Source organism: Pavona decussata, unplaced genomic scaffold (genome assembly GCF_977016875.1).
Source record: "Pavona decussata unplaced genomic scaffold, jaPavDecu1.1 SCAFFOLD_39, whole genome shotgun sequence".
Taxonomy (NCBI): domain Eukaryota; kingdom Metazoa; phylum Cnidaria; class Anthozoa; order Scleractinia; family Agariciidae; genus Pavona; species Pavona decussata.
This window is the reverse complement of record NW_028145461.1, coordinates 1,648,387-1,674,048: the sequence shown is the minus strand read 5'-3', so window position 1 is coordinate 1,674,048 and position 25,662 is coordinate 1,648,387. Positions and strand designations below refer to the sequence as shown.

General features: G+C 41.5%; 1 protein-coding gene across 3 annotated transcripts in view; it reads right to left on the bottom strand.

Annotated features, from left to right (window-relative positions):
* LOC146483406 (fibrocystin-L-like) overlaps window positions 1–25,662 on the bottom strand; it is a 70,642-nt gene that overhangs the window by 20,533 nt on the left and 24,447 nt on the right. For all 3 annotated transcript variants that reach the window (XM_085106153.1, XM_085106152.1, XM_085106151.1), the window contains 24 exons: window positions 24,555–25,638; window positions 24,121–24,185; window positions 22,763–23,372; window positions 21,415–22,244; window positions 20,159–20,834; window positions 18,607–19,188; window positions 17,013–17,492; window positions 15,811–16,104; window positions 14,883–15,033; window positions 13,706–14,229; window positions 12,375–12,702; window positions 11,682–11,916; window positions 11,301–11,478; window positions 10,496–10,747; window positions 9,844–10,029; window positions 9,028–9,334; window positions 8,419–8,636; window positions 6,202–6,549; window positions 5,144–5,758; window positions 4,513–4,671; window positions 3,725–3,931; window positions 2,656–2,982; window positions 1,449–1,692; window positions 691–917 (listed from right to left, as the gene is read on the bottom strand). In XM_085106153.1, the coding sequence (XP_084962279.1) occupies window positions 691–917; window positions 1,449–1,692; window positions 2,656–2,982; window positions 3,725–3,931; window positions 4,513–4,671; window positions 5,144–5,758; window positions 6,202–6,549; window positions 8,419–8,636; window positions 9,028–9,334; window positions 9,844–10,029; window positions 10,496–10,747; window positions 11,301–11,478; window positions 11,682–11,916; window positions 12,375–12,702; window positions 13,706–14,229; window positions 14,883–15,033; window positions 15,811–16,104; window positions 17,013–17,492; window positions 18,607–19,188; window positions 20,159–20,834; window positions 21,415–22,244; window positions 22,763–23,372; window positions 24,121–24,185; window positions 24,555–25,638 (9,127 nt within the window). The remainder of the gene's footprint in view (window positions 1–690; window positions 918–1,448; window positions 1,693–2,655; window positions 2,983–3,724; window positions 3,932–4,512; window positions 4,672–5,143; window positions 5,759–6,201; window positions 6,550–8,418; window positions 8,637–9,027; window positions 9,335–9,843; window positions 10,030–10,495; window positions 10,748–11,300; window positions 11,479–11,681; window positions 11,917–12,374; window positions 12,703–13,705; window positions 14,230–14,882; window positions 15,034–15,810; window positions 16,105–17,012; window positions 17,493–18,606; window positions 19,189–20,158; window positions 20,835–21,414; window positions 22,245–22,762; window positions 23,373–24,120; window positions 24,186–24,554; window positions 25,639–25,662) is intronic.

Below are 25,662 nucleotides of genomic sequence, written 5' to 3'. Positions count from 1 at the left end.
TGTACTTATTGTGAATACGTTGAGCTAAAAGTTCCCTTTGCCTTGGCCGGGACTCGAAAAGGTGAGCCTACAGCGACTTAAGTCAACGACAAACTGGACATTTCCTGTTTGGATATTCAACTCACGGTTCAATAGTTGCTGATCAGCAAATTTCATGAATAGTGCCAAAACTGTTGTTAGTAATATATCAAACACTAGAAAGCGTGTTTCATCAGATATCAAAACACTGAGAAGTACGTTGAAAAAAACGAGGGGCAGCCGAGTTTTTTAAACGACATCGAGGTGGTTGGATATCTGATGAAACACACTTTCGAGTGTTTGATATGGCTTCTCAAATGATCAAAAATTTTTGGAGAAATTCAAGGCTGAAGTTGGCAAAATGTTATGGTAATTAGGAACACGTATCCAAACCATGGTTACAGTAGTGATTTTCTTTGTCTACTCTTGGTGAATTGTTAATGAGTTTGAGAAAGCAATATCATAACGATCTTCAATGGATTTCTTTTCTAAAGTAGTTTTGAAACATGTTTTCTGAGTTTTTATACAGTAACACTGGAAATTCTCTCCTACTTTTGAGTGAATTCGAAAGAGCTAAATTCTTCATAGAAAGTTATAAAAGCTTGTGCTTCGATAGCTTTATTTTACAACCTGATTTTGATATCAAAACGGCATACGCAGGAGTATACTTACCATCTTCGGGCGTCGCTCGTTTCCACCCTTTCGGTAGTTTTCGTGGAGGTTCGGGATCCGTCACCTCAATCGATAGAATTTCAAGATTAACTAATGACGCCATACGACCTGTCTGTGCTGCCTCGACAGTTTTGGTCGCTAAGGACTGAAGAGCACTGTACTGATCATCAGGGGTCTGGGTCGGCGACGCTGTAGTTGTCATGGTTACTGGCGGAGGCGTGGTGGAACTGTAATGAAATATTCAAAAAAGAAGAATTGTTAGTTCTGCATTTACAGTAAATATACAGATTTAGAACTTATGCAAGTTAGCAGCCCATAACAGCCTGATATTATCAAGTAGTTTACAGGACTGTCAGCAATTCCTTACGTCTATGTTTGGTTGCGATTGTGTTTTGGTTGCTCATTACTTTTACCAAAGCTCAAAGGAAGAGTTACTAGCTTTTACATTTGAGAACACCAATACAAGGGGATGTGGTCTGTATAACACTGGAATGTTGTTCGCGCCAGTAACAAGACTAAACTGTGATGATAACTTCACGGAAAGTGAGTGCGTACGAATTTCAATCACGCGTGGAAGTTTACAAGAACTGAAACGAAAGATGGCGAGCGCAGTGAAGGAGAGGGACTTGGGATGAGATGCTTCAACGAGCGTTACAACTTGTTTACTTCAATGGTAGCGAGATTTAATTACGCACATTAAAAAAAAAAAAAGAAGGGAAGTTGAGTTTTCACCACGGTTATTGGGGCACTCCACTCACCTCAAATTGCCAGGAGTATATTTTTCCTCTGGTTTATAGGGAATGTGTGGTAGCGGCGGGTCGCCGATTTCGATCGTAATAGTCATCTTTTTATCGTCGGAATCTCTTCGTCGCCTTCGAGAATTTCCGGCAGCATTTACGATCTCAACTACCCGAATGCGCGACTCGTCAATGTTGAGTAACGAAGCCAGATTCTGGATTAAATTCTTTTCAAAGAAGTCATTAACATGGACAGGTTTGTTTCCTGAAAGAAGGTAACAAACTAGTTAGAAAAAAATGTTCGGTTTTGTCAACAGAGGTGATAAGGGCATTTGGCCACCATAAAGAGATTCGAGTGCTGACTCTCGAAACGTCAGCCCTTAAATCTCTTTACGGTGGCCAATTTACCTTCAGTTATCAACCCTGTTGATAAAATCAAACATTCGTTTTCACTCCCCACCGACGCAGCACCACAGTTTGTTTAGAAACTAACCCCCTTATCTATTAGTTAAAAAAACCTAAGTTAAACTATCGGTAGACTGTGAAAACTTGTCACGTTAAATATACTTCGTCAGAAGTAAAATTCGTCAGCTTAGCTTTTTGCATGATTTTTCATGAAAGAACACTAAAATTGCATTAGAAAACCAGAAACACTTAGATTTCTTCTCAGCATAACTCATGACATCCCTTTGTTAATCAACCGCTGACCATGACACAACGCATTAGAAGACAAAAAGGTTTCATTAAGCTATCCGCGAAGGACAGTTGAAATTTTGGAAACTTAGCGAAAATAACTAATTGAAAATTCTAGGGTTAGCACTCACTCTAACTTCTCCATACAAAATCGACACAATGTCTGGACTTGCTTTAAAGCGGCTCTGTAAGCCAGGTCGTGGAAATTCTAGTGACCAAAATCTTTTTTCTCGTCACAATAACAATAACTTGTCAAACACGCAGGTGATGAGAATAAAAATAACCATTAACTCAACAATACTGTCTCATTTCAAGAATAACGAGAAAGCTCTAAAATTTCGTCCTGAGAAGAGTTGTAGTTTTTTTCATATCGCAAAAATTCTCAATCAGTGAGTAGAAAAATCAATAGTATTTATTATTCATACACGGTGGATTGGATACGAAATCCAGCTTAAAGAGCTGCTGTGGCCGTGTACGTAAAACGTAAAACCTATTTACATCATAAAACTCCTTAACATAAGTTGACCTCTCTTACCTAACTTCACTTGAATAACTGGAGCAGTTCTTATGTCCACAGCGACACTTCCTTTAACAACTACATAAAGTAGCTGGCTTTTCCGCTCATAGTAGTTAGCTCCACTGATACTGCTTAGCGTCGGCTCAAACTGATCATCCGGGAGATTGGGATCCTTCTTTTTGTAGCTAAAGTTTTGTTGGTCGAGTTTAGCATTAGTTGGGTACATGTACACGCCTGCGCGATACACATCTAACCGCTGAGGTGTAGAGTACCAGATGGCGACTCGAACAGCTTGAGAGCTGTCGGCGTTTAGTAGCGTCAGACGAAGTTCTTGAGGGTTTGTGCCTGAAAAAATGAAAACCATACACAATGCAGTTATAGGGATAACAAAATTATGCGAAACGGAGCTGTATCCCACTTCGCACGAAAGCTAATTTATAAGTCTCCGTTCAAGTTTGAAAACAAAAATGTACCAAAACATTCTCTTTCATACAAACAATTTTTATCACTTTCACTCCAGTGTTCATTAAAATCGTTTTTAACGGACACTGTACTAGTAATAAGTCATTTCCGAGTTGCTTTGAACCTCATTATGAAAGCTAGGCTAAGTGCAAAGTTTTTATTATGAAAATGGTTTTTTATTCATATACAGACAAAACTAATTTTCACATGAAAAGCGTTGCACTTAGTCTCGCTTTCATAATGAGGGTCAACTCAGAATGACCTATTGTCGCCTGTCATTCACAAGCAATCAAAATAACAGTTTTCCACAGTAAAAAGGTGCATTTCGAAAAAAAGATGCGCTAAGTAAAGTCTCATCGTTGGAGAATAACGTTTTCGAGTGATCTCGCTCTATAAAAAAGCTTCATGAACATATCGAAAGTCTTAGTTTGGCTAAAAGCATCTGAAAATGCACCCGTTAGTGTGAATCGGAACTCAGTGTCGTAGAACAGGTAATTTAGTAATAGGTTTAGACGCTCACGCCATTTAACGTTTGCCAGATTTTCACCGCTTTAACTGTGAATTCGAGTGTTTCAACAAGTTCCTTAGGTTACAGATTTTACGAGAACCAAGGAATTAGGTTTACCTGTGAAATAAATGGTATAGTTGTTTTCCGCTGCCACTACAGAGTAGAATGTTGAAATTCGCTCCATACACGCGTACCCAAAGCAGCATCCATGGTCCATTGGTCCGTTCAACAGATCTGTATAACCATTGGCTGATACCGCAACTGGGGAGAGCCTGCGAAGTTCTGTGTCAGCGTCCAAACTCTCGATAACAAGCATATTGTAGTCTACGTCGACAAGAGAAAAATCTGATCATTAAATATTGCGTTTTATGGCCTTTTAGGTAGCTTAGCGTTTGACTTCGTTTTACCTTAAATACTCTTGAACTTTTAACTTAACGATTTCGAAAATATTACGCAGTAATGTTCTGTCATGACTCTAACATATATTGTTTTAGTCTATAGTTTCAGTATGTTTCGCATTGTTTGCCTGCAGTGATATGCTGGTTTCAAGCTGTTTAAGTTTAGCCTTAGCGTGGAAGTATCAAAGCAAAATCTACGATCAAAAACGCGTTTGCTTTTACTCTCTTTACGAGTGTCTCGCAGTTGCGGAGAGGAACTGAAATCGCGATGGAGATTGGCAAATAAAGTTTTGGTCCTATCGCCAGGGTATTCAACTGAGACAGAATTTCTTTCAAAAACCACATAAACATCCTCCACCTGTACATAGCTACTGATCAGCACTCTCTTGCTATATGACTTAATTATCTCAGACATTTTGATCAGCTTTCGCATCTTGCAAATATTGCAGACACTAAATTGCTAATCCAACAGCCAACAGTGTTAAATGCTTAGTTTTGACTTCATACCCAGACTAGAGCACTTGTATGCATTCCACGCGGCATTCCACGAGCAAAACTTCTGCGCACGCGTGCCTCGCACAATCCCATGATGCGGTACAATCACAGAGGTGTTTAGTCGTGATCCGTCCAGTGACGTCATCATGGGTCTTGGTATGCGGTAATCCCCTGCAAAAAACAACGTTTTCAGGCAATGTAAGTTCTACTTTTTGTGAAATTGGGGCATGCACAAATATGCATAATCACAATCCAAATGAATCGCTCCCATCTTCCTTCAGCGATCATGAATCCGTTTGAATCAGTTCTTAATCAAACAGTGCATTTAGAATCTCTTGAAGGCGAACAGCTCTACAAAATCTGACTCAGTCCTCCACCAAACATCGTATTTATCACTGTATTTACTGTATGTCTTTTAAAAGCAACCATCTTTATGAAATCCCGTTTGAATCAGTCAGTCAAACAGAGTATTTGTGACAATCTCTTCAAAGCGATCATATTGTTTTATAAGTTGAAAAATCAGACCTTTATTGCCAACTGAGTAGAACCAGTATAGTCACTATCAAGTTAACCCCTAAGGACCCAAGTCTAATGACCACATGACCTGCAAGAGAGATTTATAGTGCCGCATGAAAACTCTTACCTAGTCCTCTGCGAGGGTCTCCATTCCATTCATACTCAGCCTTGGCAATCACACCTCCGCCGGAAACTCCTGTGAGACTTCCGTCTAAATCCTTGATTAAAACGTGCTTGGCGCCATCACAATCCATATCGATGCAATCACTGGGGTTTATCCAGCCGATATTTGATGGCGGTATGTAGAATACTTTATCGCTGTCAACATTGTACAAGGAGATGCCCTGGGCAAAAACCGGGTGAAATACATCAGGGGAGCCGGGGTTAGTTGTAATCGCAACACTGTTCTTCCCGCATTTTGTTCCGAAATGCGCAAATTCAACATTGTTGAGTTTCACCACTCCTCGTATAGCAGGATAAGTAATGATTAAATGCCAGGGTTTTTCAGGGGCAAGGCCGATTGACGAAGAAAACGTTGAGAGCATGAATCCAGTACTACCGCCTCCTCTGTAACGCGGAGCACGCACAGGTCGAGTGATGTCAGAGTTTCGTGGCACAACCGAGTCGCTGACGCAGTCAAAACTAGGACTGGTGCCGACTATAAGGACTCGATCAAGACGAACAAACTTGTCAGCGGTAGCGTGCGAGAGAGAGGGAGGAGCCCAGACGTTAATAAGGATTCCTGGAAAAGAGAACAATCATGTTTGTTTAAAATCACCTCTCGGCGATAAAGCTTAAGGAAAACTAGTAATGTCGTTGGTTCTCGTCCTTGCTCTGAGAGATTTTTCTCCGGTGTTCCGGTATTTCCTTTTCCTTAAAGACCAACATTTTGAAATTCCAATTCGAACTGGAGCGCGTCCGGCCCTAATAAGTGCTCTGCGCTAAATACATTGACATTTAAATAAAACGATTTATTTTATTTTATGTTTTTATTTGGTGCGGATACCAGACACAAACCGTATTTTTTTTTTCTCTAAAAGTCCGACATGCAAACCACAAAGGCACTCACCTAGTTACACAGAAAACATGGCAACGATTGGACATGAAGTTATTTTTGATTACCAGGTGCATGCAGTGAAAGACTTTAAAATTATGCAAGAAAATTAAAATAGCTCCAGTAGTTACCTATGTTACTATCAGCCACAACAGAATCTTGAAGAATTACGCGAGAGGATGGATAACCAAACACGCCATAATCCCAGTTTTTCCAAGTCAGAAAATTTGCAATCTTCAAACAGCCTGGAAACCCGTCACCATAGCCAATGTGAATCCCGTGCAGGGTGGCGTGGGCGGTGTTACCCTCCCAGCGCTGCTCGGGGTTATCCTGATAGCAGCTTTCTCCCCGGATGTGGAACCCAATCCTTTCGCTTCCAGACGCGGCGTTGTTTCGTAGGGTAATCCGCGACGCCTTCCTGATGTCAAAGGAGGCATGCCAAAGCTGATTCTGATCCTCGTGCCTCCCTTTGTAGGTTGCTGGAAAGTAATTGTATATTCACAAGTTATTTAACTTTGACTGATTCTTCATCGCCTTATATATATTACTTCAACCGAGAAATTAAACGGGTAACTTATCAAGCGACTGATGTGCACAGAGTGTTCACGAGATCTGAATAGACGAATACGAAAAGGGGCAGGAACCGTTTGTACATTGTAAATTGAAAAGATCTGTTTTACTTCAAAGCGCCGTTGTGGCCCTGATGCCCTAGAGCAGAATTCAACCCTTTATAAAAGCCATTTTGGTCCAAATTTGGGGTGAAATAACCCAATCAATAACCGTTACAGCCCGCCATGGAACTAAATTTAGCCCTAGGGTGCACTTCAGACTACAATTAGAAATAGCTCGCCCTAATTTAGAGGAGCCAAAATAGTCACATAATATATAGTATTGTAATTTGCTCACCGAAAGGACACAAACAATTTAAGGGGGTTAAAACAGATGGATTTACAGTTTAAGTGACCCTTATGCTTACCACGCTTAAGGTTACCCGATACCTTCAGAGGTATCTCGCGTTTAAGCGATGTAGCGCGTCCAGTTTAAACTGTAGATACCTAAACCCCTATATCAAATTAAAGCTTATAGAGCTGACTATCAAACCATACCAAGAATTTTGAAATAAAATGAATTGTCGAATTTTTCACGACTTTTAATTGCCAGCATCCGAATCACCTTTTTAAAGCTAAGAGTAAAAGTGAATTTTTTTTTTTGCTAATTTAATTTGCTCCTCAGTTTCCGGACCCAAAGCGCTAAAAAAACGTGTCTGCGTTTTGCCATATTCAATCGCAGTGAAAAGTTATAGAGCATTTTCGAAATAGGATGAAAAAAATGTGGAGTAATCGTTCAAAAATCGCTCTCGGAGAAAAAATATTTCGAAAGAAAAAATTCGCAGACACGTTTTTGTTGTTTATATGTTAAACTACCAACTGTCCAAATTTGAAGGCAAAGGAACAAATGCCTTTTGAGTTTAAGCTCTTTGAAGTGGCTCCTCCAAGTGAAAAAAATTTATTCGAGAAAACAGCGCTAAAAATTCGGCAATTCATTTTATTTCAAAATGCTTGGTTTAGTTGGATAGCCAGTTCTATAAGCTTCAATTTGATAAGAGGGTTCAGGTATCTACAGTTTAAACCGGATGCGCTACATCGCTTGGACGCGAGACACCTCTGAAGGTACAGGGTAACCTTAAAGCTTTGTAGATGTGCGTTTAGATAGATTTTATAGTACAAGAAGGGCGGTATAGGTCGTAGCCAATCAGAGAGCAGGATGGATACCACGTGATTACAATGAACCGAAAAACACTGGCTCAAAATACTGCAAAATACTGGCTCCTGGTTGGTTCATTGTAATCACACGGTATCCATCCTGCTCTCTGATTGGCTACGACCTATACCGCCCCTCTTATACTACTCATGTTAGCCGATAGTCAAGGACAGTGGCTCCTTCTGCCACTGTGCATACCTTCTACACATCTTGGTGTGGTCCGAGAAACTTTTTTTTTATGTATTTCTGTTCTGTATTTTAAAGCTTTTTAGAATTATTTAGTGCTGCTTAACTCTCTCTGAAAAATGCACGGTTGCTCCCAATTTTGTTTTTGGATTTTAATAGCCCTTGGTAAGATCTTTCTCCGTATAGCCATAAACTGCGCAAAAACACTCCTTTATTTGGAGGCACCCTCCTTAAAAGGAAGTCATAATAACTGAGTGAAAGCAATCAATATATGTGTTGTGGTTTAAAATTTTTCAAACCAGTTTGATTTTTATATTCCTTTGTGTAGCATTCATTACCATAATCTGAGGCAAAGGGATTTTTAAACCCCCCAAAATTTCGAAGAACAAGATATGGAATACCTGGCGAAACGCTCAACACAGCAAGGTTATGCAGAACCTTGTTATTTCTGCCCCAGACTCTCACGGCCGAGCCTACTGTGTGGTGAACGACATTATCGGTAATAGTCAACCCGTTTGTTCCAAATACACCAAGAGCAGTGTTGAATCCGTCATGGAACGAATTACCCCGGATGTAAGATGACTTCAGGTAACCAACATCCAAGAGAGCCAACGAATACCTACCAGAAAAAAAGAACATAAGAATAGCGTTTTACTTTTCAGAGTTAACAAAAGAGCCAAATAATACTTGGCAGAATGTGTAAGCTGTCTTGAACAAGATGACACACCGGCGAGGAAAAAATTCTGTGAGTAGTTTTGTGCATCAAGACCAATTCTATGCCTGATAACTGATAACGGTTCTACTTTTCTCGCGGCATGAAGAAATCGTCAACGAAAAAATCAAGTGCAACGAAATGAATAGTCCGATGTTGATTCGAAAGCGGAGGTTTCAAATTCTTACAAGGTCTTGTTCTATAACTTTGGACAATAAATCCCAAAGTCAAGGGAAGTGGTATCAAGGCATCTCATTGGAGGGTAGGTAAACGCACAAGATTCAGCTCATTACCGCACCTTGGATCGTATTCGTCAGACCAGCCTTCCTGACCACAATGACGAAACTCTACATTCTCCACACGCACCCGCCGGTTTAATGCACTGCTGCCACCAAATGAGCCAATCAGCACGCGGCAACCAAATGACTGTTTGTCTAGTACTTGATCTTCGTCATCCGCGCCCTCGATTACAATATTCCTGGTCAGCAGGCCCACCTCAGCTGCTAAAGTGTAGTTCCAGTTTCCCGTGCTGTGTGACTCGGCTAAGTGTCTGTTCTTCAGAGTTCTATTCAGTCGAAGGGTTCTTCTATCGGGATCAATACTCACTACAGGTAAAAAAAAAAAAGGAGTGAATTTACCTCTTTCAGCGGCACGAATCTTTCCTTTCAGAATCCCTTGAGTCCCTTGAAATTTACCCTCAAAGGAGTATTATTCACTGCGCATAATAGTAACAAATTTGTATAGCGCCAATAACATTCTGACAGAGCGGTTTTCAATTGATTGTCGTAAAATCAAAGCCAGAGTTATTACTCTGGCCAATTACGGCGGATGTAAACAGTACAATAAATCAATCAATATCCGAAGCAAATACATGCGCGGGAAAACACACGCGAGGTTTTGCTTTTCATTGGTTGAGAAAGTGGCGCGAGTTTTGCCAACCAATCCCGGAGTGAAGAAATGCAAAACCAGACTAAACGCGAATTCCTTTTGACACTGGAGGTATAAACGTATAAGGAGCCTATTAACATTACCAGTCCCTATTGCGTATAATGCTTAACCTATCAGTATGCCACAAGCCTCTCCCACATTTTTACTTAGTCAGTGGCAAGCTTACCTATTGTCAGGACTTCAGTGTCATAAGGCTCAAACGAGGTTGGCCCAATAACAATCTCCTCCCCAGGCCTCCAGTCCACCGCGTCTTCCAAATAAAGGACGCTACTTCCAGGGTCAGCAGTGTTTCTCAGTCGTGTCCAGTACACCGATCTGTTTACGCCATGAATATCCAGACTCCCGAAGACGGCTGATTTAAACAATCAAAGTAAGTCAAACTTGATATAATGAATATGTTGGAGATTGGAGGAAATTTAAGGAAATATTCTTAGAAGCTTACTCGACAACCAGGAATTAATTAAGTACCCTGTATGAAGCATCGATGCTTTCTACCGACACTTAGTAACGTTTTTATTAGTGCGTGCGTTCTTCTTTAGTATATACTTCCAAATGACCAGTTTTTTTTTTTTTCGATCGATTCAGCTGTGGTGAGATTAAACGAGACTGAATATAGAAAGTTTGAGCTTTCTGTCGTTAACTCTAATGCACTGTAACCACTCACATGTGCTTTTCACTTCAAAAGCTTAAGGTCTCGCCAACTGTCGTTTTCAGGCAAGAGTTTGTCTCGTTGCTCATCATCAAAATTTTCAAAACACTACGCAACTTTTCAAAACGCCAATTAACCCAAACACACAATAATCATTGCCTTTACCCACCAATGGCCTTAGAGCCGACATTTGGACCATCTTGGATAGGCATATCCGGGGTATCCCAGTCGCCGTTCAGGATGAAGAGCACGTTGCCTTTCATTGGTTTATCTTCCCAGCCAGCTATGAGTCTGCCTTCAGGACCAACCACGATATACGTTGCACTGAGAACAAAGTCCATGTGAGGTTCCAGCTCTAGTGTGCCGTATATGAAGAGCTTTCCCATAGAGGGAAGTTTGGTATCTGCTACCATCCACCAGTCTAAAATGTCAATCAATCAATCAATCAATCAATCAATCAATCAATCAATCAACCAATCGATTAACCAACCGACCGAACGAGCAACCCACCAATCGATGATCAATTGATGAATCAATCAATTCATCAATCGATCAACCAGTCGGCCAGTTATTCTATTTCTTTGCTCGTTCTGTCACTGAGTCATACAGTTATATTAGTCAGTCAAGCTCATCCAATCAATCAATCAATCAATCAATCAATCAATCAATCAATCAATCAATCAATCAATCAATCAATCAATCAATCAACCAATTAGTAATCAACTCAAAAAACAAACAATAGAAATCAAGACCGACTTATACAATGTTAGACACAGATTTTGTCTGTAACCTGAATAAGACTTCTTTCCTGCGTCCAAAAACGTTCTGATGAACATTGACAATAATAGTGTTCCGCTGATAGGAACACGATTTCTTCTTCGGGAATCGAAGAGCTTACACTAACAACAAACACTGATTTGATGTTAGCATTGCTTCAACCAATTGCCATCAAACCAGTTTTCTGCGTCACATACCCTGTTTGATGATGACATCATCTCCATCCTTTGGCAGCTGTTTGTTGTAACCGCCATATCCGGGATCTGTCCCGTACCAGGACTCCGCGTCTGACCATCGAAGGTGCTCGATGGGGCGTTTCTTAGGGGGAGGGGGTGGGATTGGCTTGATACAGTTCTTGAAAAAGCAACGGTAAACCTGTAGAAAGGCGTAAACACGCATTGAATTAATGCACAGAGATTTGCTGGCTTTAGGCAAAGCGAGGTGAATAAACAAAATTTTCCGAAATAAACAAACGAGACAAATGTTAACTGAATTACCAAGAAAGAGTAAATAACAAATAGGAAGGCACAGCCAAAAAGAACAGGCATCAATGACAGTCTACAAAACAACATACTCACAGTCATTTGAATGCTTCGGTCCACAAGTCCTCCGCCTCCTTTTCCTGATACGAGGTACGTCAGTTGTTTGGTTGCGTTGTTGTAGTACCAGTCACCATTTGACGCATTCTCTGGAGACGGTATACCGCTGGACATGTTAACGAACTTGCCTGTGGTAGAAATCATATCCGGGACCTGTTTCATGGGATGGGTCATCCAGACAAAATCCTGGTCATCAAATTCATAGAATACCGCACTACAAATACAATAAAATAATACTGCAGTTACAGGAGGTGAAAGTTGGTTAAAGCGCTTTCCTCTGAAAATGCTTTAACACATTCTTTTACACGCCTTCTCATCCTGATTAATAATTCATGAGTAGGAACAATGGAAGTCATTACCGTGAAGGTACTACAATGATTTATTCCAAGAGCCCATTACATGGAGGTTACAGCTCTCAAACAGAGCCTTTGCTACGGCGTTTTCACAGATCAGTCTATTTTTAGATACGCCTGAGAATACTTTTCCCGCGAAAATTTAAAGTCCGATTCACATGAGAATTATGCAAAGCATGGTCGGTAAGGTTCCCATGAGAGACTGGATTTGTGAGAACGTCAATCTAAAAATACATAGGCCGGTAAAAACACCGTGACGGGAATATATAACAGTTGTACGCTCCGGACAATGGACCCCTGTTTATTCCCGAATTCCTACCTGTACGAAATGTTGGTGAGTTGTGGGGCATTCTCAAAACTGAAGTTGTAGTTTTGTCCCAGAATCAAGGTCGCCATCCAGCCCTCGTTGTGAGTGAGCCTCATAGATCGCCAGGGAATGCTACTAGTACCAGCATCATTGGTGAGGAGAGCGTTGCGGTATTGTAAGGAGGTGGGAAGGGCGTTGTTCCAGGACAGCCGGCGGAAACGCATGGTCGCGTCGCAAACGCTGCCGGGAACTGAGCTTACACTTGCCGCTGGAGACTGGGAACAATGTTTTGGAGAAAGATTGGCGTTTGATGGGAGAATACTTCCTCCGCCGTGAATACCTGCAGTTTGATTACAAGAAACAATTAGTGACTGATTTGGCACTCTCAATAAAAATTAATTCTTATTAATAAGAGAAAGTTTCCGCTTTCATTTATTGTTGGTGACGCGGTTTTGCTTGTTAACAAAATAAGACATGAAGGTGAGAAGTGATCATCGCAGTGAATTTTTTCCAATTTATGCAATTGGAAATTAGAAGCCTGAAAAAAATTCAGCCTTCAACGGGATTCGAACCCGTGACCTCCGCGTTACCGGTGCGATGCTCTACCAACTGAGCTATGAAGCCACACATTAGGAGCAAGGTCAATTGTGGGTTCGCGGAGGTCACGGGTTCGAATCCCGTTGAAGGCTGAATTTTTTTCAGGCTTCTAATTTCCAATTGCATAAATTGGAAAAAATTCACTGCGATGATCACTTCTCACCTTCATCTACATCCGCAGTTCATATATGAATCATTTCATATAATTTAAATCAAAATAAGACATCTTGGAAATAACTGACGACATTGCTTCTCGAACAGAGCTTTCTCTTTGTCGTTTCCGTTGTCTTCTTATCTTGTTACAGAGGAGGCGATAATACAAGAAGAAAGCAAAAACGAGAAAGAAAAATCTGTCCTCACCGTGTTATTAAAATTTCAGGACCTTATTTTACAACATCGATCAAGCAATGTGCTCTTCATAATAACTGGGTGAGACTATGAAGGAAAAAGTAGTTAAAGAATATTGCATCGCCATGCCATCACTAATTAAATTCATGTTTTAGGAAATTTTACAAGAGAAGGGAAGTAACTTAACAATTTGTTTTCATTTGATCGTCAGCTCCGAAAGCAAATGAATGCGAACGAAACCTTCTGATTCTTCCGTTTCCAATAGTTTTGAGGTTATACCCTTAAGCTGCCACTTCCGGTTTCTCTTTCCATTCGTTGCCAGTATAAAGTGTTCGTCAAATTACTGAAGCAAAATATACCGAACTTGAAAAAATAATACATTGTTAAAGCACTTATACCTGTTAACGATCCATCGAGGTCCTCAAATACCGCCTCATGTTCCCATTTAAAGGCCGCCATATTTGGTGAATTCACAAACTGTATTTTCTCGAATCTTGTGCTGAAACCTCCTCCTCGGTCCTTGCAGAATGAGCATGCGCGAAGAGCAGCGCACGAACGCGTATCAAAGTTCACGAATGTAGTCCCCGAAACGGTAAGGCGGGAGGACTGGGGAGCAACGAGACCTCCTTGGGTACACGCAGAAGGGCTTCCACTGACAGCGCTGTGCCCCACCACGAGAGAGTCCTTCACTAAGGGTCCGTTAACACCCCAAGGGGCCTGTACTTTAGTAAACTCGATCCCAGCTTCTTTGTTGTCGATGACTGTGAAGTTGATTGTTTGGATGGCGCCACCATTAGTAAGCTCGAACCCTTTAAGGTTGTTGTAGGCCAGCAAAGTGTAGAACTTGGCTGGTTCTGATACTGTGGAATCACAACCACCTCCTCGCTTTGGAAAGTAGTCTTGGAAGATCCACACACCGTACCTAATAAATGAAGTCGATTAGTTTGAACAAAGATCATTGCTTGTCTGTTGCATATCGGTTGGTTTTGGCCTTTCAGCACATGGCATCTAATGGCCAAGTCGCTACAACGTCGAATGTCTCCCTGTATGTTCGTGTTTCAAGCATGGCCTCTTCCATCTTGTCATTTCGTTTGACAAGAAACTTCACTTCGTGTAACACAATTCGTGGCTTGTGTAACGCTTTTTAAACACTAAATTGAATGACAAAGTGAGTTTATGAACAGATTCGCCCTAACCAGATTAGCAGCGAAAATGAGAAATTTCGTAGAGGTCTGTCGCAAATTAGAGTTTCACGATTTTACGAAGAAAAAGTATTGCAGCAGATTACCACTGCCCACTGGCCAAACATTTCTTTGTAACTGACACTTATGTTTATGTTCCACGAGTTGAAATCAGGTCTTTAAGAAAAGTTACATTTGTGAAATAAGTGACTCTAAGCGTATAATTATGCCACGCTAGTCAGGAATGGTAGTGTAATTGTCTTTGTCCAGTGTACCTAGGCCCCTGATCCGGCTGTATATGGGAAGGAAAAACGGAAGGGAAAACCTAGAACAAGGTACTTGGGGAAATCCAGCCATGGAATGGGATACCATCCACCTCTAAAAAAAAGTTTACCTTCCAAATGAATGAGCTGAGTTGTTCTGAAATTCTCCCAAAGGTGCGTGCTTTGGACACACGGAAGTTGTGAACGAAGGACCACCAGGGTGTGTGGGTAGGTTGTACCAGTATCCATGATGACTGCCACCTGCTGCTGCATTATGACGGACTGAAAACGAGTAAAAAACAAATTCAAATGATTTTGTGAAGTTGACTCTTGAATAACAACTGTCATTTATTATGCTTTACACCCAGAGAAAGTTATGAAAACTTTCTGAAGATGATTTCTTCCTAAATGGCCAATGAAAAATGGCCACTCCCTAAATGGCCACTGTTCTAAAGGTTAGACTTGTCAGTTTTGGAAATGGCTGTCCGCTCAGAGTACCACTTGGATAACACTGACATGGGAGATGTCAGGTTTTATTGGAGAGGCAGTAGTTTTAGTAGATGCCCCATTATAGGGAATATGTTTTAAATAAACTGTTCTAAAGGTATTCAACTTCTTACCAAAGAACTTACTAAAGATTTAACGACAAATTGTTGGTATTATATTTGCTGATGAAGTCTACGTGATCAGGCGAAAGCGGTCGAAGAATAAACCAAGTTGACAAAATTCGATGCTGTGTGCTACTCACTAGTCCTAATTTAAAGTATAATGAAAACTAGCTAAGAAGTGCTAAAGTCGCTTACAATCTGCTTCATGGTAGTATACCGGTAACTATGTACTGGAACTTGGTTCAGGTTTGCAGTGAAAACAACTGCAAAACTGTCGGGTTTTTGTTTGTTTTATTTCGTTCAAAGGGCCATTGCAAATGTCCATCCCGTCCGTAATAAAAGAAAGCTCGTCCTTGGCAAAATTTTGACGCCACGCTTGAAGCAAAAAAGCCAGTTTATTTTTCCCATACTGTTATCAAAACTACTAAATATAGCTTTCCTTTCTACTTACTCGTGTTGTTGGGGTTTGTCACCCAGAATGTTGCTGGTGTGACATCAGTTATCAGAAGCGTACTTGAAGTCCAAACAAACACTCCCAAGTTGTACTGTATTGTGTTACCAGTCTCAATGCCGTCCTCAATAAAGAATGCGTGACCCATTACATGGTAGGCAACGTTGTGTTCGACCACTAATCCAGTCACGCCATGTACTGTAACGGCACGGTTGAAAGTGTGATGGATTGCGCAACCACGAACGTATGATCCGGAAACATCACCACTCATATGGAAATGGATTGGATAGCGTCCTTTAAAAAAACAAAACTATCAATATATGATTTTTGTTTAAAACGTTATTACCCGTTTTAAAGCCGGTGTCAAACGGACTGGGAATGATTTAGCACAAGATGGAAAAAATCATGAGTGGATGACACTAAAAAGGTAATAACCATTTAACAGTGATGTCACTAATTTTAAGTAATGTTTAAAACACGTGCAACGGGATTTAAACCACGAGGCGCAGCCGAGTGGTTTTAGACCCGATAAAACACGTGCTGCGAGTTTTTTGAATGGCTTCAAAAACATTCCTGGAAAAGCATGTGTCAAGAGACTGTTCATAACAATGATGCTTTTGTGAACGTTGGAAATTAGTATAAGAGAAAAACATTAAACACCGCATACTGATAAGGAGGAGGTTTTATCGGCTTTTAAAACCACTGCACGTGATGTTTTATCGACCATTTGATAAGTCAATGGGCTTCTGAATTATTAATGAGTTTTTGAAGTAATATTTGGCAACTTTTTGAAAACTTTCTTACAGCTCCATTATAATAATCTTGTTTGGGCTCGTCACGCTCCGTTGGTGGGGGAAGGAGCGCGTTTCGTGACGAGCCCAACTGACAGCAGCGAAGGAGACTACCACTATAACTGGCCAGCTAAAACTCAGAAACTGTAGGTCCAAAATTTGAAATCTCTATTTCCTCATTCCTTATCTTGGACAGAGGCCTGTCTCCCTGAAAAGCTCTTGTACTGTTGAATTTACTTCTGTTTGTTGCGAATTGAACGGCACTATTTGGTGGATTGACTGTTCCGTTTCTAAGTCAGCAAGTGGTCAAATATCATTTCCTCACTGCCGTGTATGAATTATCAATTCATTGCTTCCAATGAGTTGAAAGTATCCACGAAGTATACGATAAATATGTCAATCCAGTCTTACCCAATCCAAACGCCTGTCCCGCATTACGGACCTCGACATAAGATATTCTACCAGTCACCAGTTCCTTGCTCTGCATTCTCGCATTGATCATAATTTGGGACCCGAACTGCTCGCTTGCCATTGTCTTACCATACCGGCCTTGGAAACAAGTCTGAACTGCAAAGATTCCTGGATCAAAATCCTCGGGACATTCCGGGATCTCTTCAGACCATTCGTCGTTTTCCGATCCTTCAACAACGACATTCCGAGTGAGAAGCCCAACCTCGGCTCGCGTTTCTATTCGTCTTCCAGCGATGGTTTGAACAATAGCAATGTGTCGGTATTTCACCGAGGGAGAGATGCCCAGGGTTCGACCATCATTGGACATGCTTGTTATGTTAAATTCTTCGTTTTCTTCAGGACTTCGGCTTGAAGAGGCAAGCACGACTTGATCACCAACATTCCATGTCACCGTATGTTTTAAAACTAACTGGTTGTCACCTAAGGATGAAAATATATTAGATATAAATTAGAGAAATGTGATGGTATATTTCCAGCCTGGTGAATGAATGAGAATGATGATTATTCAAGAAAGTGACGCAGGCATACTCGGAAAAAAGAAATCCGAGTGCTCCTATCAGGAGTCGAACCTAAGACCTTCCGATTACTAGTTCGGATGCTCTACCACTGAGCTACAGGAGACTCGTGGGTGCTAAGGTCATTAAACTAGGTTCATGGGACAAACATCCTGCATACTGCTAGGATTTGAATGTCGAACGTGTGGTATATGAGAGAAATGTGATGGTATATTTCCAGCCTGGTGAATGAATGAGAATGACGATTATTCAAGAAAGTGACGCAGGCATACTCGGAAAAAAGAAATCCGAGTGCTCCTATCAGGAGTAATCGGAAGGTCTTAGGTTCGACTCCTGATAGGAGCACTCGGATTTCTTTTTTCCGAGTATGCCTGCGTCACTTTCTTGAATAATCATCATTCTCATTCATTCACCAGGCTGGAAATATACCACACGTTCGACATTCAAATCCTCGCAGTATGCAGGATGTTTGTCCCATGAACCTAGTTTAATGACCTTAGCACCCACGAGTCTCCTGTAGCTCAGTGGTAGAGCATCCGAACTAGTAATCGGAAGGTCTTAGGTTCGACTCCTGATAGAAGCACTCGGATTTCTTTTTTCCGAGTATGCCTGCGTCACTTTCTTGAATAATCATCATTCTCAGATATAAATTAGTTTTGCAAATATGATCATTCAAAAAGACCAAAATAACAAAGTTAAAACTCCGTCTTTTTAAATTTAGCACGAAATAAGCTAACGAAATTCCCTACGAAAGGTAGTTTCTTTTGTTCAAAAAGAGAAGAGAAGTGCATTAATTTTTTCATGTTTTTAGCCATTCTGTGAGTTACCCTGTCTTTACCTGGCCAAAAATGGCTGGAGTGAGCTGAGGTTGCTCGAACGAAAACCACTCGATGTTGTTTGTGGAACAACTTCACAAGTTAGTTAGCTTTAGCTTCAGCTCTAGGCTGTATTCTAGAGAGTAAATTTTTTTTAAATTGCTTGGAAGAGGATGAGGCAATGTCACATTTTAACATACAAACCTGGCAGAGCAGTCTTGGCTAAGTGAGTCCACGTTATGGGCACAACTTTGCCGTGCAGATCCAAAATTCCCTCTCTCACTGCCAGCACTTTAGTTCCAAATATGGGCAGTCGCTTGCTATGCACGTGACCATGAAGTACAATTTTAGCTTTGTGCTGAAATGGCTTCGTTTCTGTGCCAACCTGAAGTCTTCCACCGTCAACAACAAGAATCTTCTCAGCATTAAGAGTGAGATCTTTTTCGTCAAAAATCAACTCTCCTTTGATTACCAGAAAAGAAAAAACAGGAGAGTCGACAACGTCAAAAAGAATCGTTTGTCCCTTCAAAATTTCTACACCGTCTCCTTTGCCTGGAGGGCTTTTGTAACCCCACGTGTACGGAGACGACCACACGTCAATGTACTGAAAATCTGCGTGGTCCTGGGTCGCAATACCTTGGTCACCAACCTCCACTCGTACTTTGGTTTTTATGGTGCCTGTCCGCGATCCTGTTGTACAGCGGATCTCGGTTTGTGAGAATGAAGTTATTTTGCAAGGGATTCCGGCGATTGTAACCTTGTTTCCGTCTCGGTGTGGGCTAAATCCTGAGAACAAGATGAAGGCATTTCATATTAGCATCTAAGCAGAGATAGTAATCTATCCTATTTCGAATCGATTTCATTTAAATCCGAGACATTTGTGAATTAAGATAAGAGAGCAAGAGAGCATTTTATTATAAAAACGTCGCGCATGAAGCGAATTGCGTAATTACATTACATAGGAATAAACCTAGTAAAATTACAGCTTGTCAACTTGATCGGGACTGGGCATTACATTTTAAAATCACAGTACTTATTCAGTTGAACTGATTTGAGACGTTCAAAAAATTACAGTGCGTTCTTAAAACTCTGGCTGTATTCATCAAAATGCTTTTTGTACAAGAAATCGCAAGAGATCTGGTTCTCTTTCTAATTACACCTCTAATTGCATTATCGTTAAACGGTTTTTCACCATTTCGCAAAGTGCCTCCACTCCATTGTTTTGCCTCTCGGGACAAGGTAGTTTTCAAATAAAGCACGCACGTACTGAACCTGGCCAGATGGCGTGAATTCAGAAGCGAACATAAGGCCTAATTCTTCAGAGGGAGAAATGGAGGATAATAACTACACTTGAGTACAATTTGTTGGCATTTTATTTAAGTTATGTCCAGAAATGCACGGTAATGAGATGCACGAATTGTGTGATAGACATCACAAGATGTCCCCTAACCTTAATTCTTACTAAAACACAAATAACGCTGTCAAACATGAAGTCGTATGAAAATGAGAAAACGGTCTGTTTTATATTAAGTATTTAAATTCAGGGTTAGGTGCATTTCTGGACAAAAGTGTTTTATTTTAGACTGTTTGTTTGTACTCCTGTTTATGTCGCACCCTTAGTCGCTGGATTCATTTCCACACCGCACGATTTTTCAGTCCAAGATTATCACAACGGGTGATTCAGAAGCATAGCATGCCATTTAGGATCCACTCAAACAGCCTCACAGTCCTCACTTCAATCATTCTTATCACTTACCGCTTCCTTTTATGGTGAGCTGGACCCCACCTCCTGTCCCACCACGTGACGGGCTTACTGACGTAATGCGTGACGTAAGGAATTCTCTATATGTAAACAATCCAGGCATAGATGACGTCGCTTCACGGTTTCCAAAAACACTGACTGGACATGGTACGTCAGGGGTGCCTGTCAAACCGGTATAAGCTGGAACTTCGCAGTAAATCTCGCTCAATGAGCTGTTAATTGTCACGCAAGTATTGTTGCATATCTTAACAGTCGTGGAGGAATCAAAACCTTGACCTTTGACAGACACAACTCTACCTCCTCCGAGTCCGCAATCGTTGGGAGAGATACTATCGAGAGACAATTCATACTGAAATGTCAGTGGTTTCGCTGTTGGATAACCGGCCAGTCCTTTGCCTTTCACGTGCAAGATGATGTTATAAATCCCTGCAGGCCTACTTTTCAGTATACAAGTCAAACGCGTTTCGCTGCTAGTTACAATAATACAGGAGCTGTTAGCTATTGTCATGTGCATGTTCGCTGTATTTGAGCTGAAACCGGAACCGGAAATGGTGATGGTTTGTGACCCTTTCCCTCGGGAAGGAGATACTGACGTCACATACGGGGTTGTAAATGTTCGGTACGCATAACGGAGACGAGGGAATTGCCTGGCGTTTGCAGTCACTATAACCTGAAACAAGAGATTAGAGCAAGGCATTTAGTTCAGAAAGTAATTTGCACGTGGAGAAGAAAAGTTTTGTTACAGCTTCTCTTTTCATGAGACAAAAATGCACGGTTAATTTGCTACATATTCGATCTTCTACGAAAAATATGAATGAATACCTGCGCGATGGTAGTTACAATTGTTCACTAGTTCTGTCAGAGCGTTTTAAAGTCAGGGGACTCTTCATTGACTACACGACAGAACAAAATGATGCATAATCCATTACAGCTAATGAAAGAACTTGAAATTAATCGAGAATAGTTGACAGACTAATGGCAAAACGTGCAATCTGATTGGCTATGCATGGAGGGTGAGTAACAACAAATTCCAAACGGGACAGAAAAGAATCAGCATTCCTTGTTCAACAGAACTATGACTGGATAATACTAAAACAACTAGACTTCTTACTGTCTGTTTCTATTGAATTTTACGGTTTTCCGTCTGGGGTTTTGGCTCTCAGCAACTATCAAGTAATGGAAACCTCGAACTTGAAGTCTAATTGGTAATAAGCCCTCCTTTGCATCGTACCACTCATATCCATACAAACCTCAAAAGAACCTGGCCCATGAGCGGATGTCCTACAAATAACTTCAGAAGACGTTACTCGCACAACTGTACAGAAGTTGGCTCCAATCTTAACTGTTGTTTGCCCAGCGGCTGGATCAAACCCGCTGCCTTTGATTGACAGCTCCGTTCCGCCCATGATGCTTCCTTCAGTTGGTGATATACTGGACACGACTGCGAGGCTTTCCATCATCGAAGACGTTCCAGCTTCAAACATGGCGAACCCTTGTCCAGCCACGAGAATTTTCACATCGTGTTTTCCCGCCACTACCGAACCAACCCGGCATGAAGCCGAATACTGTGACGAAGATATTACTGTGCAAGAGGTGTTACCGATCTTTACGTCCAAATCCGACTTTCTGCTCGGAAGCCTCGAACCATATATACGAATGATGTTATCGGTTCCGACAATTGCCGAGGGTGTTACGGAGTCTACCTTCGGTGTTTTCGCGGTTGAATAAGTGAACGAACAGCCGACACTGGAATCACAGTTGCTCTCTACACCACTGACTTTTACAACGACTGCAAGTGCTTGTGATGAATTCTTAGCAGCAGTTTGGCATTGAACTTGAGCGTAAGAAGCTGACAGAATTTTACACGGAGCTCCGCCGATTTGTACGACAGACTGACTGGGATCAGAAGAGAAGCCGTCGCCTTTGATTGTGAGAATTGATCCACCCATCAGGGAACCTATTTGAGGCGAGACAGAGTGGATTGATGGCCGGAGCGTGAACACAGCATTCCAACTCTGTGCTATTTCAATGGCGGCGGAACCTCTGTTGTTCACTCGCAGAGAGACTCTATGAGGTATTCCTGAAAGAAAAGGAAGAAATACGTAAGACCTCGTCGTGACGAACGACCACTTTAAATGTGTGAATGAAAAAGGCTTAGTAGTAAAGCAAGTATCATAAACACTTTGTTCGAAGCTAAATATTAAAAAACGTCATTAAATAGTACCATCTGCATACCTCGGGAGTTTACAGTGTATTTTGTAAGTTTTTAAATTATTTTTGAAAGTACGGAGCAACTAAGTGATTATTTGCTAGTGTAGATAATTTTTTTTCCTAGCGCCGCCATTCAACGTTTCTTTACTCCTATTTTAGAAAGACATTCGAAAAATGGTATCCATTTATTCACTCGCATTCTTCTCTCACAACTAAGAAGATACAATGGTTAAACTTCTTTCATCTTGTATATTTTTCCTACATCAGGGCTGGTAAAGAGCCAACGTTTTCGTCAAGGACCGAAAAGTGCTTTGCTCCAAGCTTGAATGCGACAGACAAGGACTTAATTCTGCATTTGAATGTCACTCACAGACAAGCTTGTCTTACCTGCAGACAATTGGTTTCCTGTCGTCACCAAGCACGTGATTTCATTCTCTGAGGAGGTTTGAACTACACAGTCACCTGACCCGATTTTGACCTCATTCAAACATTTATCACCTCCAAAACCTTTGCCTTTTATGGTCAGAATAGTTGAGCTTGTTCCGACGTTGGGACTAATCGACGTCACTTCCGGCGTACTGCACTTCCAAAATGTAAAACGCGAAGAATCCTGATCGCTTGGTAACGGGTCTACAGCAGCGCATTGTGGGATCGCAGTGGTCAGACCTGACTGACAATCCGTGGAACTAGAATCTGAGGGGCTGGCATCTGTTGCGTTATAAGGAGCCATAACCCCTGTTACTTTCACCTTAATGTCAAGGGATTTGCTCTTCCAGTCGTTAACAATGACTTTTCCCTTCATGATGATTGCGCCATAAGGATCTATTACACCGCTTGAGTAGTAGTACGTCCCTGCCAAGTTAAACTGATGACTAAAATTGCCGCTTCCACTGCGGGCACTCTTGAACCCCTTCCCATCATACACTGTAGTAGTGGAGTCACGTGTCTGCTGCACACCAAATCTCAGGCCTGATAGCTCTGGGCTTATCCACTTCCACTGAAATAAAAACAGTTTGGAACAGATTAGCGTTTAATTATCATAAAAAGACGATATCGATTCGCGCTAGCCGAGCTTTGAAGCTGCATTAGTCAAATACTCACAAAACTTAGCCACTCATCTCATAGGAAGGAATAGTTCATCTTCACAGCGATCGTGTGTAAACTCTACCGGAAAACCATCATCTTATCACGAATAAGAACAAACTGAATAACTGCCACAGTACATTACTTACACTGCTCGTTCAAAGTTATAAGTTGATGCCGCTGTAGAGATTAAGATTAAGCGATGGGCAGTTAAACACATCCAACTTAAATCTAACTTGGAAAAAAGCGCCAGTTCATTGCAACCTTGGGCTTGCAGATTTACCAAATACTTGAGCCGATTTCCGTTGGGTGACCAAACGGTAAGAACATGAATTGGTGCCGATTTGCGTGCGTCATGAACCAAATTTTCACCTTACATCTTTTAACGAGGCCACTCAGTGTATTCTACAAGTGCTCCTGATCGAATGCCTTTGAGCCAATCATGATCACTTGGACGAAACTTCCATTACTTTCTTTTGGCGCGCTTTCACCGGTAACATTTCTTTGTTTCCCACTCTGAATACGCTGTTAACAGTTCCTGCAATTAGTCAGAGTTGCCTGACAAAGGATACATTTCTAGCTTACATTTCGATATTGTTCAATTTGCTCCCGAAAATTAAAAAAAAAAAGCCTTTAAGTTGATTAAACCCCTTATTACTCACTTGAACAAAGTCTCCAATGTTGACGACAACCGTCTGAGGATTCCATGCGTAACCAAGACCATACTCTGAAAAGAGAAAAGACAAGATTCCTTTATGTTTTTAGCTCATGTTAGTGTTGCTTTATTGGTTTTGATTACTTTTCGTTCAATTTCGTTGCTTTCCTGAAGTTTTGGAGAAATCCAGAAATCCAAGATGGCCACCATTTGGCAATCATGGCGTAATTACGACGTCATATGACGTCATCATTTCCCGTTGTGCACCACAAAGGAAACATCTTTGGACGTACTATCTATCCTCGCTGTCATAGCTTTTATACTTGCGAAGTTACGGAACGGGGAGGGGGGGGGGGGGGGGAGGGGGAGAATCTGTCCCTCCGCTCCTGCTCTAAAAGACTCTAAAATAGGGTTAACCACAATGTTTACCCCTGGTCTTACCTGGGTGAACACCAGTGTTGTCTACAGTGTGAACAGCAGAAGAAGCCTCAGTCTTACACACGATCCTAGTGCTCCTACTCGACAGGATCTTACAAGGAACATCGCCAATATTCACCAAAACTGCTGACATGTTATCGCTGAATCCACGACCAGATACAGTAACAATCGTTCCTCCGAATATGGAGCCATGCCTGGGGGAGATGCCGGTCAATTCCAGAACGTATTTGAACTGTGGAGGCCTGGAGCCAAGGAGAGCATACACAGCATATCCCTTCCCTTCTACGTAGACTAACACGTCATATATCCCAGGAGAATTTGCAGGTGTGATACATTTTATAAGCAAGTCAGAATGAAGGGTAACTACACACGGATTAGGGCCTATTTTAATGTTCGCCTGTGAAACCCCAAATCCGCTTCCCTGGATCACCAGTTGTTGTTCACCGCTAACGCTGCCTTCTGTGATACTAAGGGAAGAAACTACAGGAGTCAATCCTGAGTCGTAAACAAATGCATTCACCAGTGACCCTACTTCACTTCCAACCGTGACATTGACACTAGCGTTAGCTGAACCATGGGATGATGTGACACACCAAATTTCAGTCACGGTGGAGTTGAATACGTTGCAGATGGAACCACAGATTGTGACGCAGCTATCATTCGATGTCGTACCGAATCCATTTCCTTTAATATTAACAAGGGTACCTCCTCCAATGCTTCCCCGAGCCGGCTGTATTCCGCTAACGCTGACTTGATAATGGAAGCTAATTTTTCCACCCGATGGCTTGGCAAAACCCTTGTTAGCTATTTTCACGACAACTTCATGCAATCCACCGATTGACTGGCCAGCGGTGCACTTGATGGTGGTCAAATTGGAGCTTGTCACCTGACAAACGCTTTTACCAATAGTGACGTTTACTTCCGGTATGCTGAAGCTGAATCCACTTCCGGTAAGTGTTACTTCCGTTCCACAGGTTCCCTTCTGAGGTGTTATCGAAGTAAGAGAGGGAGTAGTAGACGAAGAAAATGTAAAGGAGCATTTTCTTTTAGAGCAGCTAGATGGAATATTGTTCACTGTAACTGTGACCTGGGGGAAACAAGAATTGAACAT